General features: G+C 38.5%; 1 protein-coding gene across 1 annotated transcript in view; it reads right to left on the bottom strand.

The window, feature by feature from the left end:
• fa2h (fatty acid 2-hydroxylase) overlaps positions 1 to 17,123 on the bottom strand; it is a 49,241-nt gene that overhangs the window by 14,164 nt on the left and 17,954 nt on the right. The window contains exon 2 of the mRNA XM_028585396.1: positions 5,008 to 5,124. Coding sequence (XP_028441197.1) covers positions 5,008 to 5,124 — 117 coding nt within the window. The remainder of the gene's footprint in view (positions 1 to 5,007; positions 5,125 to 17,123) is intronic.

Here is a 17,123-nt window from a genome sequence, read left to right as displayed (position 1 = left end):
AGACTTTTTCTAGAATAGACTATGTACTAGCCTCAGCTGCATCTTTTTCTGAGATACATAATGTTGTCATCAAGCCCTGCTCTCTATCAGATCACAGTATTGTTTCTGGGCAATACACTCCTGGGCACCCCTTCTAGGGCATCGCATTGGCAGTTACATTTTTCACTTCTCAAAAATGAAGATTTTTTGTATCTTTTTAAAGAAAGACTAAATACATTTTTAGAAATTAATATAGGTTCAGTAGATGATCCCAGATTTTTATGGGATGCCATAAAGGGCTGTCAGGGACTCCTCAACTGCGTTTTCATCTCACCTTAACAAAAGTAGACTAAGCAGGATAGTTGAACTGGAGAATGTCCTCACCCAGCTTGTTGCACAACAGCAAGTCGCATGCTCAGAGGCTTTACAGGTAAGAATAGCTGTAACAAGAACTGAACTCTTTGTTAAGATGTAGAGCAGAGTTTTTGATGCACAGGACCAGAAGAACATATTTTAATGGAGCCAGACCAAGCCATCTTTTAGCTTTAAGACTGAAAAAACATTTCGAATATTATGGCCATTAAAACACCTCTGTGTACTTTGAGTGACCCTTGGGATATCATCACAGAAGTTTTACTCTACCCTTTGAAAGGTCTGAAATCTCATTTGAGACCAGTAGAAGTACACATTTTTCAGGGACTCAATTTACCTTCTTTGTCTGACAATGACTCTGAAATGCTCAATGCCCCCATTTCCCTAGAAGAGTTAAGGTTAGCCCTTGAACATGAAAGGCAAGTCCCCAGGGTGGGATGGAATTCCACCAGAGTTTTATCTTGCTTTTTGGGATGAACTGGGCCAACCATTATTGGAAATGTTTAATACAGCTATTGTCAAAGGCAAATTCAATATTAGTGCTAACACAGCCACAATTACAGTGCTTCCCAAACCAAATAAAGATTTGACTCAATGTGGTAATTATAGACATCTTTCCCTTCTTAATGGAGATATTAAATTATACACTCACCTAAAGGATTATTAGGAACACCATACTAATACCATGTTGGACCCTATCCTATCAGTATGGGCCAACATTTCTAAAGAATGCTTCCAGCACCTTGTTGAATCAATGACACAAAGAATTAAGGCAGTTCTGAAGGTGAAAGGGATCCCCCACACCGTTACACCACCACCATCCATGTTCTCATTCTACCATCTGAATGTCTCATCAGACCAGGCAACATTTTTCCAGTCTTCAACTGTCCAATTTTGGTGAGCTCGTGCAAATTCTAGCTTCATTTTCCTATTTTCAATGGAGAGGAGTGGTACCTGGTGGGGTCTTCTGCTGGTGTAGCCCATCCGCCTCAAGGTTGTTGTGGCTTCAGAAATGCTTTGCTGCATACCTCGGTTGTAACGAGTGGTTACTTGAGTCAAAACTGATCTTCTATTAGCTTGAATCACTCGGCCCATTCTCCTCAGACCTCTAGCATCAACAAGGCATTTTCGCCCCCCAGGACTGCAGCATACTTCCTTTTTCAGACCATTCTTTGTAAACCCTAGAAATGGTTGTGCGTGAAAATCTCAGTAACTGAGCAGATTGTGAAATACTCAGACCAGCCTGTCTGAAACCAACAACAATGCCACACTCAGAGTTGCTTAGATCACCTTTCTTTCCCATTCTGACATTCAGTTTGGAGTTCAGGAGATTGTCTAGACCTGGACCACACCCCTACATGCATTGAAGCAGCTGCCATGTGATTGTTTGATTAGATATTTCATTAATGTGAAATTTAACAGGTGTTCCTAATAATCCTTTAGGTGAGCATATACTAAAGTGCTTGCAGCTCGATTAGAGGTACTTCTAACAAAACTTATACGTAATCCCTCGGCAATGGTCAACACTGGCAATTTTTGCTCTGCCCAGTTCCCAGTATCTAGGGGAACTCATCAGGACTGCCCTCTTTCGCCGCTACTATTTGCCCTCTCTCTCGAATCACAGGCTCAGAAAAACCGACAACATCCATCAGTGCATCCCATCACATTTTGTAATACAAATCATTGGATATAATTGTATGCTGATGATATCCTTTTCTAAGTAGGCAACACAGGTTTCTCAGTTCCACGTTTGCTTTCCACGTTTGATTAATTTAACTTGTTTTCTGGTTACAAAATTAACTGGACAAAGTCAGCACTGATGCATTTAAATTCTGTTATCTCAAACTCCCCTGCCCTCCCACTTACCAATATTCAAGAGTTCCAGGTATCTCTGTATCTCTATATAAGCATATAGAGAAGGACTTTGAACACTGGTCAAATCTCCCAAATTCACTTCAAGCCCGTATATCAATAGTTAAAATGGATGTACTACTTTGTGTTAACTTAATTAACTATGATTCTTCTTACTGCTCCTATTGGCTACTGGGAAAAACTTCAATCATTAATATCGAAATACATATGGAAAGTAAAGAGGCCTTGTTTAAAACTCACAACTCTTCAACGAGGCAAGGCACAGGGAGGGCTGGCTCTCCCAGATTTTAAGATGTATTTCTGGTCCTTTGTGTTACGCCCTCTATTTGGTTCAATTCTGTTTTTTCAGTCTCTTGAAGACCAATTGAGGAAAATTTGTTGCTGCCTCAAAGACTGCAGGACCTAGTGTATTCTAACATACAATTGAAAAAAGCCAAATTACGTTTAGGCCCTATAATTTCATTTCTACTCACAACTTTCCTTACTGTAATGAAACATGTGCGCGAAGATCCCAAATGGCACAACCACCCCCCAATTTTCAACAATTTTTCACTTCTTAAGGACAATATAAGTTTTTCATTCCCACATTGGAAGAACAGGGGAGTTCATGTTTTAAAAGACCTGTATTGTGACCATGGCTTAAGAGCTTTTAATGATTTACAGGCTGAGTATGATCTTCCGGATCATCTTTTTTTTCTACCTGCAGTTAAGGTCAGCCATGAGGGCATATGGTGACAAACTGCAAGTGTTGTGCATGTCGGGCCCATATACAGCACATACTGCAGTTTTAATTTCAAAAAGCTAACTACGCTGCTCATCAACTCCTTGATCATAACATAATATCATAACTTTCACTACTAAACATATTAGAAAGGCCACTACAGGAAACCACTACAGGAAAACAGGTTCTTTGTTAATGTTATATAATGTGCGTTTAGATTGCTTTTTGCTATAAAATGCCACCGGACGCGATCCTGAGAAAATGAAGGCTAGCTACGCTAGCTAACACCGGAAGTCAGAAACAAACATCTATGATCGATTGTCTGTTTGATAGTCTAAACAAAGACATGTTTTCTTATGGTGGCCTTTCTAAAATGTGCAGTGGTGAAACTTACTATAATCTGTTATGCTCAAGAAGTTGATAAGCAGACAGCATTAGCTAGCATAGCTAAATAGTAACAATAGCATGTTTCAGGAAAGTGGCAATGTGTAATTGAGAGGTTGATTAGATGGGCAATAGGGGGAGCTAGAGTGTCTGAATGATTTTTAATAAGCATGGTGTCAAGATGAAAAGCATCTTTACATTTTGAGTTTCTTAGGAGCAAATTACTTTTTCCAGCTCCTCTTCGTTGGTTGTAGCTAGGTGGAAGCCTTGGTCTGTAACATTCTGTATATTCCATTCCCTGTTTGTAAAATGTTTTCCTAACTCATATGTGTTACAATGATAATGCACCTTACTAGAGTGGCTCTACAATTTCATTGTACTTAAATGCAACGACAATAAAGGCATTCAATTCAATTGGTCGGACTATATATCTTTATTATTATTTCAATTGTTTGTTGTTAGCACTTGACCCTATACATGTTCATAGATACAAAAATGACTAAGGGGGGTGATACAGTTTGAAGAAATGTTTTGTGCTAATAAAAAAGGCGTTGTTTACTGCTGTGTAATTTTGTTATTAAATTATATAGGTCACATAACAGTGATATAACCAAAGGATATACCCAGGGATTCATTCAAAACTTTAAGTTGTTAAAAAAAGTAATAAATAAATAAATATTTTAAAATCTGACTGAAAGAGACAATTATATTAGTAATTGCAATTATTTCTGAGACAATTAATTGTACAGCAAAATTTGGAATTGTTACAGCTCTACTCTCTGGGATTTAATTCTGAGATGGGATTCTGTAGAAACACAGCCCAGGCATGTCTCTCTTCAATTTGTGCATCCAATAGAACATCAACTATCTTACATTTTGGCTACAGTGTGGAGCTGAACTGATTTGTTTGTGGACAGTGGAGGCCAGCTTTTTTTTTGCCCTCCAGGTGGGCGTTCCCATAGTGCCATGAAAATTATGAATTTACAATCACTGCTAACATCAGGGAAACAAGTAATCTTGGTTGCAGGTCACATTCCTGCTTCAACATGCCTGGTTGTGTAGTTTTAGGTTTAGAAGCCTTTATCAAGGATTTCTGACAGTAGAAAGTGCTGCTATACTCCGTTACAGTCCACTGCCACATAAAATTAAATGCTAACAACAAGGAAAGCTGTAATCGTGGCTGCCAATGTTAATTAAAATGTTACAATGTAAATTTCTGAGGTATTTGAGATCCCAGCTAAAGAGTGAAAAACACTTGTCAAACTACTCAATCACGTAATCATGTGTATGACTATATGTGATTAAAGACTTCAAGTCAGGAATTAAGGTTTAAGTTACGGACAGGTGTTAAATTATTGCCATTATTACATCTGTGTGGGTTTGTACATGCTCTTCTCTAGCAGTCTGAGAACTTCAGAGTCTAGTAACAAGCAGGGACACTTTTGGAACAGGGCAGGGTGAATAACCTGATGGCTGTTCACTTCTTCTACCCCCCCCCCACACACACACACACACACACACACACACACACACACACACACACACACACACACACACACACACACACACACACACACACACACACACACACACACACACACACACACACACACACACAGTCTTCTCTGTCTTGCTGGTTGCTCTCATTGCAGTCCAGAGCAAAAAACACACACACAAACCTTGTCCAGGTCCACAGGGCTGCAGCGGTTGTACGCGGCATTCACATCCTCCTCTTTCATCTTTTCTGCCAACTTTTCTTCTGTCTGCTCACTGGCCTTCATCCTCTCTCTCAGAGTCTGAAGAAAAGCAAGACAAAAGCAAAAAAATAATTAACAACAGCAAGGTAGACTCATGATCAGAGCTGTGAGAAACTGCATAAGTGGGAGTTAACCACCTCTTTATATTGTGCCCTTAAAATAAGTGTGTGTGTGTGTGTGTGTGTGTGTGTGTGTGTGTGTGTGTGTGTGTGTGTGTGTGTGTGTGTGTGTGTGTGTGTGTGTGTCTGTAGGGTCACACGGTCCATTATTTCCAGAGGTCTGCCCATTTGCTCCTCTATGTTAAATGTAACGGCCTCATCACCACGGAATATATTAAATGGTTAGCGTCAGGAGTAAAATTAAATATTCAAACTGTTTTCAAACCTCAAATCTCTCTCCACTGATTCTACAGTAAAAACTGAAAAAGGGTGTTGTGGGCCAATTTGAAGGAATCCTTAGTGGCTTTTACACAGTCACTAACACTGAGAACTCACACGCACTGCTGTAGATTTATAAGGGGACAGCCTGATAGATCTCAAGATCTTGATGCAAAATGCAATAATGCTGTTAAATGAGGATGTTAACACACTTTTACAAGCAAGTATGATTTCATATGAACATGTTTTTTATAGGGGCATAAACCATCATTCACAATCTTGTAGCTCGTGGTAAGTCTACCTTGGATGGTTTAGACATGATGAATAATAGTGACAATAGTGAAGTATTCCTTTATAAAAAACACTCACTGACCGCCCAGAGAAACTACATTCTTATTTCTTTTTATTTATTTCTTATTCTTTGTAACAAAACTGTTATCATCTTCCTTCTCTTAACTGCAATTTGACTTTGTCACTGGCTGTCAGTTCCCGTCAGTCGAGTGAACTATTTATCAGCTGGTTAGTTTCAGACACATGCAGGAGCACACATGTACATACAACGCAACACGCACGCACGCACACACAGGTCCCCTGTGGCTTGTTGCTAACCTCACCATGGCAACTTAACACCTACAGAAGCAATGTTACACCCTCCACCATTATCATACTGTACTAAAACAAAAGAAACACACAAAAGGTGCCATTAACCTGTCTAGTCCTTCTTGGAAGAATACAATTGATTTGACGTTGAAGTAATATGAGATCAATACTTGTTTAATCCTGTTTTTAAGTACAGTGGTGATATTGTATTACCCAGCTTGGTTTACAGTATCGACAGTAGAAAGTTGTCTATAAAGATAATAATTGAATGCATATTACTGTCCTTATACTGTATGATAAGTTATTACACCGTATTAAAAATGGCAGATCCAGAGACTTAAAAAAAGGTTCTGCACATGTCAATCCTGTGTTTCCATGTTTAATGGCTAATCTAATTATCTGGAAGCCACACTCAATTTTAATAGCAGTATTGGCATTCATTTGATTGTATAAAATGTGAAAATGTTCATCAAATAAAGCAAAGGAGAAGCAACTTAAGAGCAGAATGAAAGTAACGGAAAACAGGAGGCAAATCAAAATCAATCAATCAGTATCAGAAAGATATTGAGTACAGTGTCCCTTCAGTACGTAATTTGTTTAGTGTTGTCATAGGTGATACTGTACATGGTGATACAAACCTGAGATCAAAACATTCACACAGCAGCATGATAGCCTTGAGGAAGAAAGAAATAAGCAGGCACACCCTCCGTATCAGCAGCAGCAGCCATGGCCTACGTGAGCGAGGCTGTGAGTAATGTGTGATTGTGATGTTTAATAAGCTCTAGCTCAACCCACTTTATACATACATAAGTGGCTTAACAAAACGTGACTTGAATTGAATTCTGCAGGTGTGGTGCATTTGGGGGGATGTAGCTGGTATTGGGAATGTGAACATCCCAATATCCCTTTCTTCACATCACCTCAATTCCACTCGCATATCTGCTAAGCTTCACTATAAATGTGTCAATGTCTGTTAACATTTTAAATATATTCACCTAACTCATAATGCTCGGATTGTGCAAATCATGCTCAAGCAGCTGACAAAGGAAACAAACATAAATAGGAACTGCAATCACATGGCTCACATTAACCCATCAGAACAGCATAGAACACACAATTTTAGTCTTTACAATGACCTTTTGATGACCTTGTATGTAAGAACAGTAAATATAGTACAGTGTAATGGTTAATTATACATTACAATAAAAATGAGAAAAGCATCAGAATAGGTAATTAAGGAGTTACAGGTTAGTTGTAGTGTATACACTAGTGTATACACAAACACATGAAACCGATTCTAATTAGGGTTGGGTACCGAACCCGGTACTTTTACCGGTACCGACCAAATCACGTCGGTACTACAGAGTATTGCTTCCCGTCAAATCAAATGGTGCCAAATTTCCGTACCTGAGAGTGAGCGCAAGCTTATCTGTCCTCTATGCATTTTGACAGAGAGCGGAGGTCTGACACATGCACGCGCAGAGGTGCGGACGGAACAAACTACGTCGGCTCTGCAGTTTTGTTGAAGTCACAGTGAGTCACAGCAATGCCGATAAAGTGGTTTCAAGTGTGGTTACAGTTTTTCAAAACTTCACGCAGACAACCTTTAACTGCGATAGGATATTAACGGCGAGCCAAAAGCGGTCGCGGTGCTGTTGACATTACTGCCCTGGGGACTGACTGACAGGCTGAGGTTACAAGGGAAGGCAACTTTATTTCTACAGCACCTTTCAGCAACAAGGCAATTCAATACATGAAGCATTAAAGAAAAATAATAAGAAAAATAAAACAGGCTAAAATATAATAATATACAAATACAAGAATAAAAGTTACAGTGAGTAAGAAATTAATTATTAATCAATTTAATAGGTTGTAGGGACGGGTTTGGGAGGAGAGAGGGAGGGGTTTTATTTTTGTTTAATTTCTGTCAGTGTAAAATATTCTAAATAAATAAAGATGTTCTAAGTAAATAGGTTTGGAATTATTTTTACAACTGAAATAATTGACATTACCACAAAGTAATGAATTACGTGTGGCAGGGCACCTTAAAAGCAGATTCAGTTTGTTCCTAACTGCTTGAAGCTCGCTTCTCTGCAACCCACCACCTCCCCAGCTCCACCTTGTCGTGTATAACGTGGCATTTGCTTCTATGTCATCATTGCTGCTCTATTCATATGGGGGGAATAGTTGTGTGAGAGTCCCCTACTGCTGCTGCTGTCCTCTGACTCTCTGCTATTTCATGGTGCTCATGAAAGGTCAGAGGACTCCCTGAACAGAGCCATAGCGCCAACATTTAATTCGGAATTTTATCAACTTGAATTGCAATTTATTCAATAAAATTTCCTAAATCATTTTATTGTTGTGTGTGTTCTTGACTTAATGGACCTGACAGAAATACTATACTCTAATACACTCGCTTCCACTGAGTGCACGTTACTCTCATATTTCCAAATAGTTTTTACCAAAAGCTCATTTTCATTAAAAAAAACACAACATTAACTTATAAAATACTATAACAGGCCCCCTGTCTAACATCAGTCCACCAGAACATAAACTATTTCAGACGCCTGTGTGGAGAAGATCAGGCAGCCATGATGGATCAAGCTAAAAACGGAGTGATGTTTGTTAATTTCACTGTTGGTTTCTCTGCAAGTGTGTGTGTGTGTGTGTGTGTGTGTGTGTGTGTGTGTGTGTGTGTGTGTGTTCATAACATTGCATGACTTAGCTAAAGGCAGTGTGTCAGCAGGTTTTGAGAAGAGGAACAGTGAGGCAGATCAGATGCAGTTGTATAGAACGAGACAAGTTATTTTGTTGCAATTCTTAAAAAACTGAAGTACAATTACTAGATACTACCATTTCTTTAAAAATGTAATATTGAAAGCACAACTTAGAAAGGAAACATCTGTTTTACCCAGGTAATCTGCTGACTGTCCGAGGCCCTGGCAATGTTTTGATAGCAATTTCTACAAAACACACTTTATTATTATTTGTTTTATCTTTATTTTATAAGTTAAAAGATTGAGTATAGATCTGTTAGATTTTTAAATACAAAAGGTTCCATTGTATTTCTTTAAAATTCTACTTTGTATTGTCAGCCAAGAAGTACACACTTATTCAGCCAAGTATCCAATTATAAAATGGACTAAACAATGAAATTAGCTACCAAAACATAAATATTGATAGATGGATCAGTAATGAAAATAATCAATGAGCAATTATATTGTGTTATGTACACCCAAACTATGATGACAAATCCACTCTGCCGGAAAATGTCCCACCAACTACAACAATAGTAGTGTGTCTCAAAACGCGCACTTACGTTAGTGCACTAACAGGCAGTACACTTTGTACACTATGTACTGACTACTTCTGTAAAATTGTGAATTTAACCCGGGGAGAGCATTCCAGCCACCTACTGTATTCCGCGAAAAAAAAATACATTCCTGCTTCGTTTTTGATATTTTAATAAAAATAAATGTGATTATGTGGCAGGGTTGTCTTCCCCCTCTCGCTCTCCCTTTCCTCACCTGTCCTGTCCATTAAAGGCAGAAAACCCCCTAAAAATAATCTTTAAAAAATAAAGTGATTTTATTGATTGGTGCTTGGATTTGCTCCATGTCACGAGAGGATAAGACGATTGTGACAACGCCGTTGTGTCATCCGCCTCCTATTAGCTGAAAATGTAACCGTAGCTTAATATTCTTTTTGTTACTGCTCTCTATTCAATGTTTTCAATTCATTAATTATATTTATTGTTTGCTGACCACTCTCTTTTATGTATATTTTATGTTTCTGCTTTAAAAATGAGAGAGTTAGAGTAGTAATTGTAATGCTCAACGGTTTTATGAGAAAATCCTGGTGGCCCATAGATAAGACTGTTGTTGTGAAGCATTACCCTTACAACTTCCCTAATAGACAAACCATCATTGAAACTTATAATTTTAGGTTTCTAGCTAGACTGAGCATTTTATAAAGGCTCACATCATATGTATGTGTGTGTTAGAATACATTTACGCACCACTGTGTGATAGTAAATTCATGTTACTGCTGCAAGGTGGATATCATATTTATTAAATAAGGTATCCAGAAGATTTATGGTTGTATTTTTCTATTTAGGTGTAAAAATATTTCCTTTCTTGACATTTTGCGAGTTTATTTTTTTACTAAAAAGCTACGAGAGTTTGCCGAATTCGCCACTCACGCACAATGCATCGTGGTACATGTAGGCACAGCTGCCACGGATCAATGAGCAGTCAGTATAGCACATACTAGGGAATGTATTTTAGTATTATTATCAGTACTGAAAGGACGTCCACATTAAAAGTGGCAAATTTTCTATTTAATGAGGCAGTTCTTTTGAATTCACTATGTGTTCTACATCTGAGGAAGGTACTAGAAACAAGTCATGCTGCCCGTTCCAGTGATAAACAAAAAATATTAAAAAATATTAAAAAAATGACATTCAGCTATAGGGTTTATTGGTATGGAGAAACGTCTGTCATTTCACTGAAACTAACCCAACAAAACTACAACTTCCTGGTTCTAGCCAGCTTGTTACTGAAACACCACAAAAGTAGCACACTGAAACCATAACAATTCATCTAGGTTTGAATCTACTGCGCTTTGGCTGCAAAAGATCCAACTTTCATTTTGCCATTAAAAGAACAATCTAGATCTGATCACCAGCAAACAAAGCACTGAGAAAAAGGCAGTCTGTAGGGAGTTGGGTTGGGAACCGTAGAGTCGCTGATTCAAGTCCCCATACGGACCAAAGTATGGTGGTGGACTGGTAGCTGGAGAGGTGCCAGTTCACCTCATGGGCACTGCAAAGGTGCTCTTGGGGCACTCTGGGTGCCTGTCCATCGACAGCTGCAGCCCCCTCACTCTGACATCTCTCCATTCATCCATGTATAGGTACTGAGTATGTGTGTGTAATTCTGGCCTGTGTGTAATGTGTATGATAACAACAGAGAGGGATTTATTTGATAAGACAGCTAGGTGAGAAATGGGAGAGAGGGGGGGGGAGACACGCAGGAAATAGTCACAGGTCAGATTCAAACCCTGGACCTCTGCGTTGAGGCATAAACCTTCAAGTATATGCGCCTGCTCTACCCACTGAGCCATAAATGCAGCTACACTGACACACAAAAAAAAAAAAATCTAACAACAATCGTGACATATGCTTAATATGACATCTATAACCAAAGAGGAACAACAGCAGTAACAAATAGGTTGTGGGAGTTCCTCTTTTCTGATGCAAATACATTGAAAACTGACTGAAGCACACTTAATATAATTAAGTATTAAATATATTGTGACATTAAAGGAATCCAATGTATAGATATTTATCTTAGTATTGCTAAGATATAACGGCAGATTGACAAAGATCACAGTTCTTTTGAATTCACTATGTGTTCTACATCTGAGGAAGGTACTAGAAACAAGTCATGCTGCCCGTTCCAGTGATAAACAAAAAATATAAAAAAAAATTTAAAAAATGACATTTCAGCTATAGGGTTTATTGGTATGGAGTAACATCTGTCATTTCACTGAAACTAACCCCAAAAAACCACAACTTCCTAAAAGTAGCACACTGAAACCAAAACAATTCATCTAGGTTTGAATCTACTGCGCTTTGGCTGCAAAAGATCCAACTTTCATTTTGCCATTAAAAGAAGTATTAGTTGCTTAGTAGCTCTACAATTTACAGTCTCAAAAATTACAGTTAGACACAAACCATACTGGACTTTACTGTAAATGTTATGTTGCCCACTATTTTTTAATTGGTTCTCAGAACAGGACTGTGGCTGTTGTGGGACAATTCCTGGCTATTGTGACATTAAAGGAATCCAATGTATAGATATTTATCTTAGTATTGCTAGTGAAATCCAAACTAGGGCTGGGCGATATGGAGAAAATCAAATATCACGATATTTTTGACCAAATACCTCGATATCGATACCACAACGATATTGTAGTGTTGACTATTGGTGCTTTCACTAAACATTTACACAATGCAATTTTTGATAAATAATCATCAGTAATGTGGATATAATGACTCGTGGGTAAAGGCAAATAATAGAGCAGTTACAACAGTTCAGAAAAGTACATCACTTTACTGTAATGCAGACTTTAAAAAGACAAGACAAGGAAAAGACAACACGTCATATTACGATATCACAATATCCAAAATCTATGACGATATCTAGTCTCCTATCACGATATCGATATAATATCGATATATTGCCCAGCTCTAATCCAAACTCTGGCGCCGTAACTTGGGTAAAGGATGCCATGGCAACATCTCAACGGTCTCCAAGGGAGGTGAGGACTTAGATGAGGCCCACACCGCTTTCCTCTCTGACTCCCACTGCTCTCTATCATACAATCTTTCTGACCCTTTTTATTTTAGTCCATCTGTGCTATCAGCTCAGTATCAGTCATCGGCTCTGACATATCCTCTACATTATTGCCTGTATGTAAAGCCAGAATGCTACAGAACAAATGAGAAGCAGGCAGTTTGCTAGATAAACACTAAGTAAACACTGAATGCAGGAGGAGGGACTTCAGTACGTGATTGCTGGCCTTCATCTGTGTTTCTATTGATCCAGGAGTGCTTGTGTACACTCTTCAGGCCTGAGCTGTTAACATACCTCTCACTCCACGTCGACCCATTGTCATATCAAGAATGACACATATTGACTGCATTATACTGAGGATGGATACTTTAAAAGACCTTTTATTATACTGCTCTAGCTTACAGTATATAGTGATAAATAGCATTCAATTAGCTTAGACAACATTTATTTGAGAAACATCTTAAGGTAGTATATTTAGTCAGAGGTGTCAAGTAACAAAGTACAAATACTTTGTTACTTACTTAAGTAGAATAATTGTAATTATTTTACCTCAGACTTTTTACTTCTACGTACATTTTCCCGCAATTATCTGTACTTTCTACTCCTTACATTTTAAAAATAGCCTCATTATTCCTATTTCAGTTCGGCTTGTTTTCATTCCGGCTTGTCATCGTTAAAAAAAAAAAAACTCGAGTGAAATGTCCCAACCAAGCACCAGCAAGGAGGTTGGTAGACAGGAAGACAAGCCAACCCTTCTACATCCCTGGCCGTACCTGGAAGAATTTTTCTAAATGGTTGGATGCAAAAACAACTCCTTTCGAATGCGCTGCAAGCTCTGCACACCCAAGTACCACAAGCTACTTATAGGCAACTAGTCATCATATCTTCCACTCCATGAAACACGTTAATGCTCAGTAGTAGGCCTACACATATATGGTTCTTTAATGTATTTGCATTGTACTAAAATGCGTTCATTTTCAATGGGCATAATGCGGCTGAAACAGGTACATCCCAAATTTTTCAACATTAACATTTTAATATAACATTCTAGTCATTATGGCCTTTAGAAAAAGTTTTTTTTGTGGAGGTGGGGTAGTGCACTACAGGCCCCTGTGGCGCGGCCTAAGCTTTTGCCCTTAATGGCATTTTTTTCCATTGTTTTGAAACCAGTATTTTTACACTTTTACTTCAGTAAAAGGCTCTTTGTTGACAGCCCAACAAAGAGCCAAAATGCACTGACTGTCCAAAGGAAAAAGAGAAGAAACAGGCAGAAGGCAGAGTCTCCGCAGATGCAGACACACCACCACACTGGTCATAGGCGATGATCGAGAGGAATTAATTTTGTATTAGTCGATACATTGTTTGAAGAGGAAAGCGTTGATCATAACTTTAAATAAAACTGCAAAAATCCTTTCCGTTTGTCACGGTTTCAGCAGGTGGACCCAAAAGCAAGACTCTAACAGCAGAAGTGCAGAACAAACCCACTTTATTTTGAATCAACAACTTACAAACTCACAACTACAAATGAACAGGACTCTCACAGGACAAACGAAGAGAGACGAACCGACAAGAGACAAAGGCACACAGGGGTGTAGAAATACACAGACCAATGAACAGAAAGACAGAGGATTGGACAAGACAGTAACGAGCAACAGGTGAGAGTAGAAACGGAGGGAAACAAACAAGACAATTGGGAACAGGTGAGAACAGAACTGGAGGGAAACTAACAAGAGAGGAAGTGCAGACCATATAAGGGGATGGGCAGAGACAAAGACAGATTACAGACAGGTAACAACAGAACACATGGAACACAGCAACAAGTGCAGATAACAACAAAATACACAAAAAGGCCACAAGAGTGGCACAAAGGCCATCAGTCACCCGGATCCTGACACCTTTGACCTTATAAAAAGGCAAACCTCCATTATGTCATTTTACCTTTGTCCGTGATATTTAAGGTAGATTATTGACTCAGAATGGTAAACTTATACAATTTTCAACTTTGCCTCGCATAACACACACGAGAAAGGTCTTAATCTTATTGCCAGCTCACCAGGTTTCTGAATACATGAATCACAAGTGAATTTGAAGAATAAGAAAAACAACTCAGAGATGCCTTATTAGAAAAAGGGCAGGAATGAAAAATCTTATTTTACAGAGGAGATCAGAATCAAGGAGTGTTCTGCCACAGTAGGAGGAAAAACATGAAAGAATGAGAGACAAAGGAGGTGGTTAGAGTGGAGTGGCGATGTGGCCTGGTACCATCACAACACAGAAACTATAGTCAGCCTGCACTGGGAGGAGGAGGAGGAGAATGTGGGTGGATAAATTAAATGGATGTGGTGAAGAGGAGTAAAATCGATTTTGAGGGCAATAGGGGACTGAATTTGGTTGTGATTACAGTAAGAGACAATGTCTCAAATTTGTGACAATTTAGCTTAGCATGATGATGGATAACGATGCGTTAACAATTAAAAACACGGGGCAGCCTCTAGCTCACCCAGTAGAGCGTGCGCCCCATGTAGGCACAGTCCTTTACAGTGGTCCGGGTTCAAATCCGACCTGTGACCCTTTGCTGCGTGTCATCCCCTCTCTCTCCCCATTTCCCTGTCTATCCACTGTCACTATCTAATAAGGGAAAAGCCCCCAAAAATTATCTTCAAAAAAATAAAAATAAATTTAAAACACAAGAAGAAGAAACTGAATACGGTAGACTGCAGTTTGACCCCGTTTCATTTTGTTACAATTTGTAGTGATTAGGGATAGACCGATTATCGGCCCTGGCTGATTATCAGGCTGTTTCTTGACAGTTTGCAGATTATCTGTATCCGTGTTTAATTTGCCTGATAACCGATAGAGTTAGTCAATCAAAAAGTGCACTACTCTGGCTCTACTACAGTTCTGTCTGTCCCTCTGCTTCGGTTTCACTCTCCACTGAGTCTGACTTAATGTTCCACAACACTGACTGACTATCTTTCACTGTGTATTTTGTTTAAAGTTTCTAATTTATTAAATAATTGCTTAAAGCATTTAAATAAAGTTTTGTGTTGGAGTTTGTAACACTCCAAAATCTTTTCATTTTCACTGTAAATGCATATTGGTTCCAAATATTGGTTATCGGTTTCATTATATATTAATAATCGGTATTGGCCTTGAAAAAACAGTATCGGTCGATCCATAGTTATGATCCCAAAGTTAAGTTGGTTGAATTGGGTTGATATTATATGGTGTCATGGGATTTTGGGCTGAACTGATGGAACTGATGATGTAAAGAGGGTTATTACTGTGGTCAAAGGGCTGTGCAGGACCGATACTGAAATCACTCGAGGGTGGGGTAAGACAAAGGTGAAGGATAGAAGGGCTGGATGGTCGACACTGACGCAACACTGCTAACATATAACGCACATTAGCCATTTTAAGTAACAGCTCCCAATTCCAATAACCCAACTCATGATACAGTATCTGTCGATGCTTAGTACTGATCCCATATGAGTGCTCTCTTTTTCCCCTGATCTAAAAACGGTATACTTAACTGCTAAACTAATGGAAATCATTTTTATGCAAGATACCATGAGGAGTTGCTGCGGCATAACAAAACTGACCTGACCCGTCCTGCCAAGACTTACTGAAGGTTATCCGATAGTGGAAACATAAAATTAAAAAATATTACTGACAAAGTAACTGCATTTACCGTGGATCCGTTACATCATGGCCGATCCGCTAAATAAGATCAGCAATAGCACTAATATTCATTTGGCGTATCAGACAGGTGCATACTTAGTCTTCAGCATAAATATCTACTGCGGTGTTTCCCACTGGATGAGAATTTACTTGTGGTGGGTGACGCAGGATGTGACAGCACGGCGCGTGATGGCTGGGTTCAGTGAATAACTAGTCAAATTAAGGTGTATTAACAATTTTTTTAAAACAATGACTAAATAACATTTACTGATAATTTAGAAAGAATAGCCTAACTATTTACATATCAAACAAATTAGTAAATACTAAACGATGATTCAGATGAAAATATTGCGACACTATGCTGCATCTGACACAATTTCAGGGTAGTTATTAGGGCTGTGCCATATGAGGAAAATATGCAATATGCCATAACGTTGTTGAATAATGCAATAACGATATTACTTGCAATAAATAAACAGATATTAAAATGTACTCAGTTCTGCCTTTCTGCCGCTTGCAGTGTTCTGCTAAAATACGATAAATTGCTTGTTGAATTTAAAACAAATGACAGGAAAGTGTAGCCATGTCAATTAAATCTGTTTTTTTTTGCCAAATGTTAACAGTTCAACAGATGAAATACCTGATTACCTGGAGCCCAAATGTGATAACTTAACCTTTACTATACTAACATTCCATACAGAAAGTTACATGTTATAATACATCTCAACACTGTTCCCTCCCAACTCCTGTTAAATTATATAAGATTAGTGATACATAAAGTTAATTCTTGTTAATTTAGTTTGTTAGATCATTGTTCGTTTCAAGTGTTTTAATCCGTGTTTTGGGGATCCTAAACTTGCCGTTTTGTACTATAACGTTACGTGTCCTGTTGCACTCATTATGATCTCAACTTAGCGGATTTCTGTCATTCAAACAACTCAGAGTCAACTAACTTTTACAGCCAATTTAATAAAAATTACGGGTTTTATTTGGGGTCGAGAAGGTTAACTTTTTGATTTAT

Source organism: Perca flavescens, chromosome 8 (assembly GCF_004354835.1).
Source record: "Perca flavescens isolate YP-PL-M2 chromosome 8, PFLA_1.0, whole genome shotgun sequence".
NCBI lineage: Eukaryota > Metazoa > Chordata > Actinopteri > Perciformes > Percidae > Perca > Perca flavescens.
This window is presented reverse-complemented; position numbering and strand designations above follow the sequence as displayed.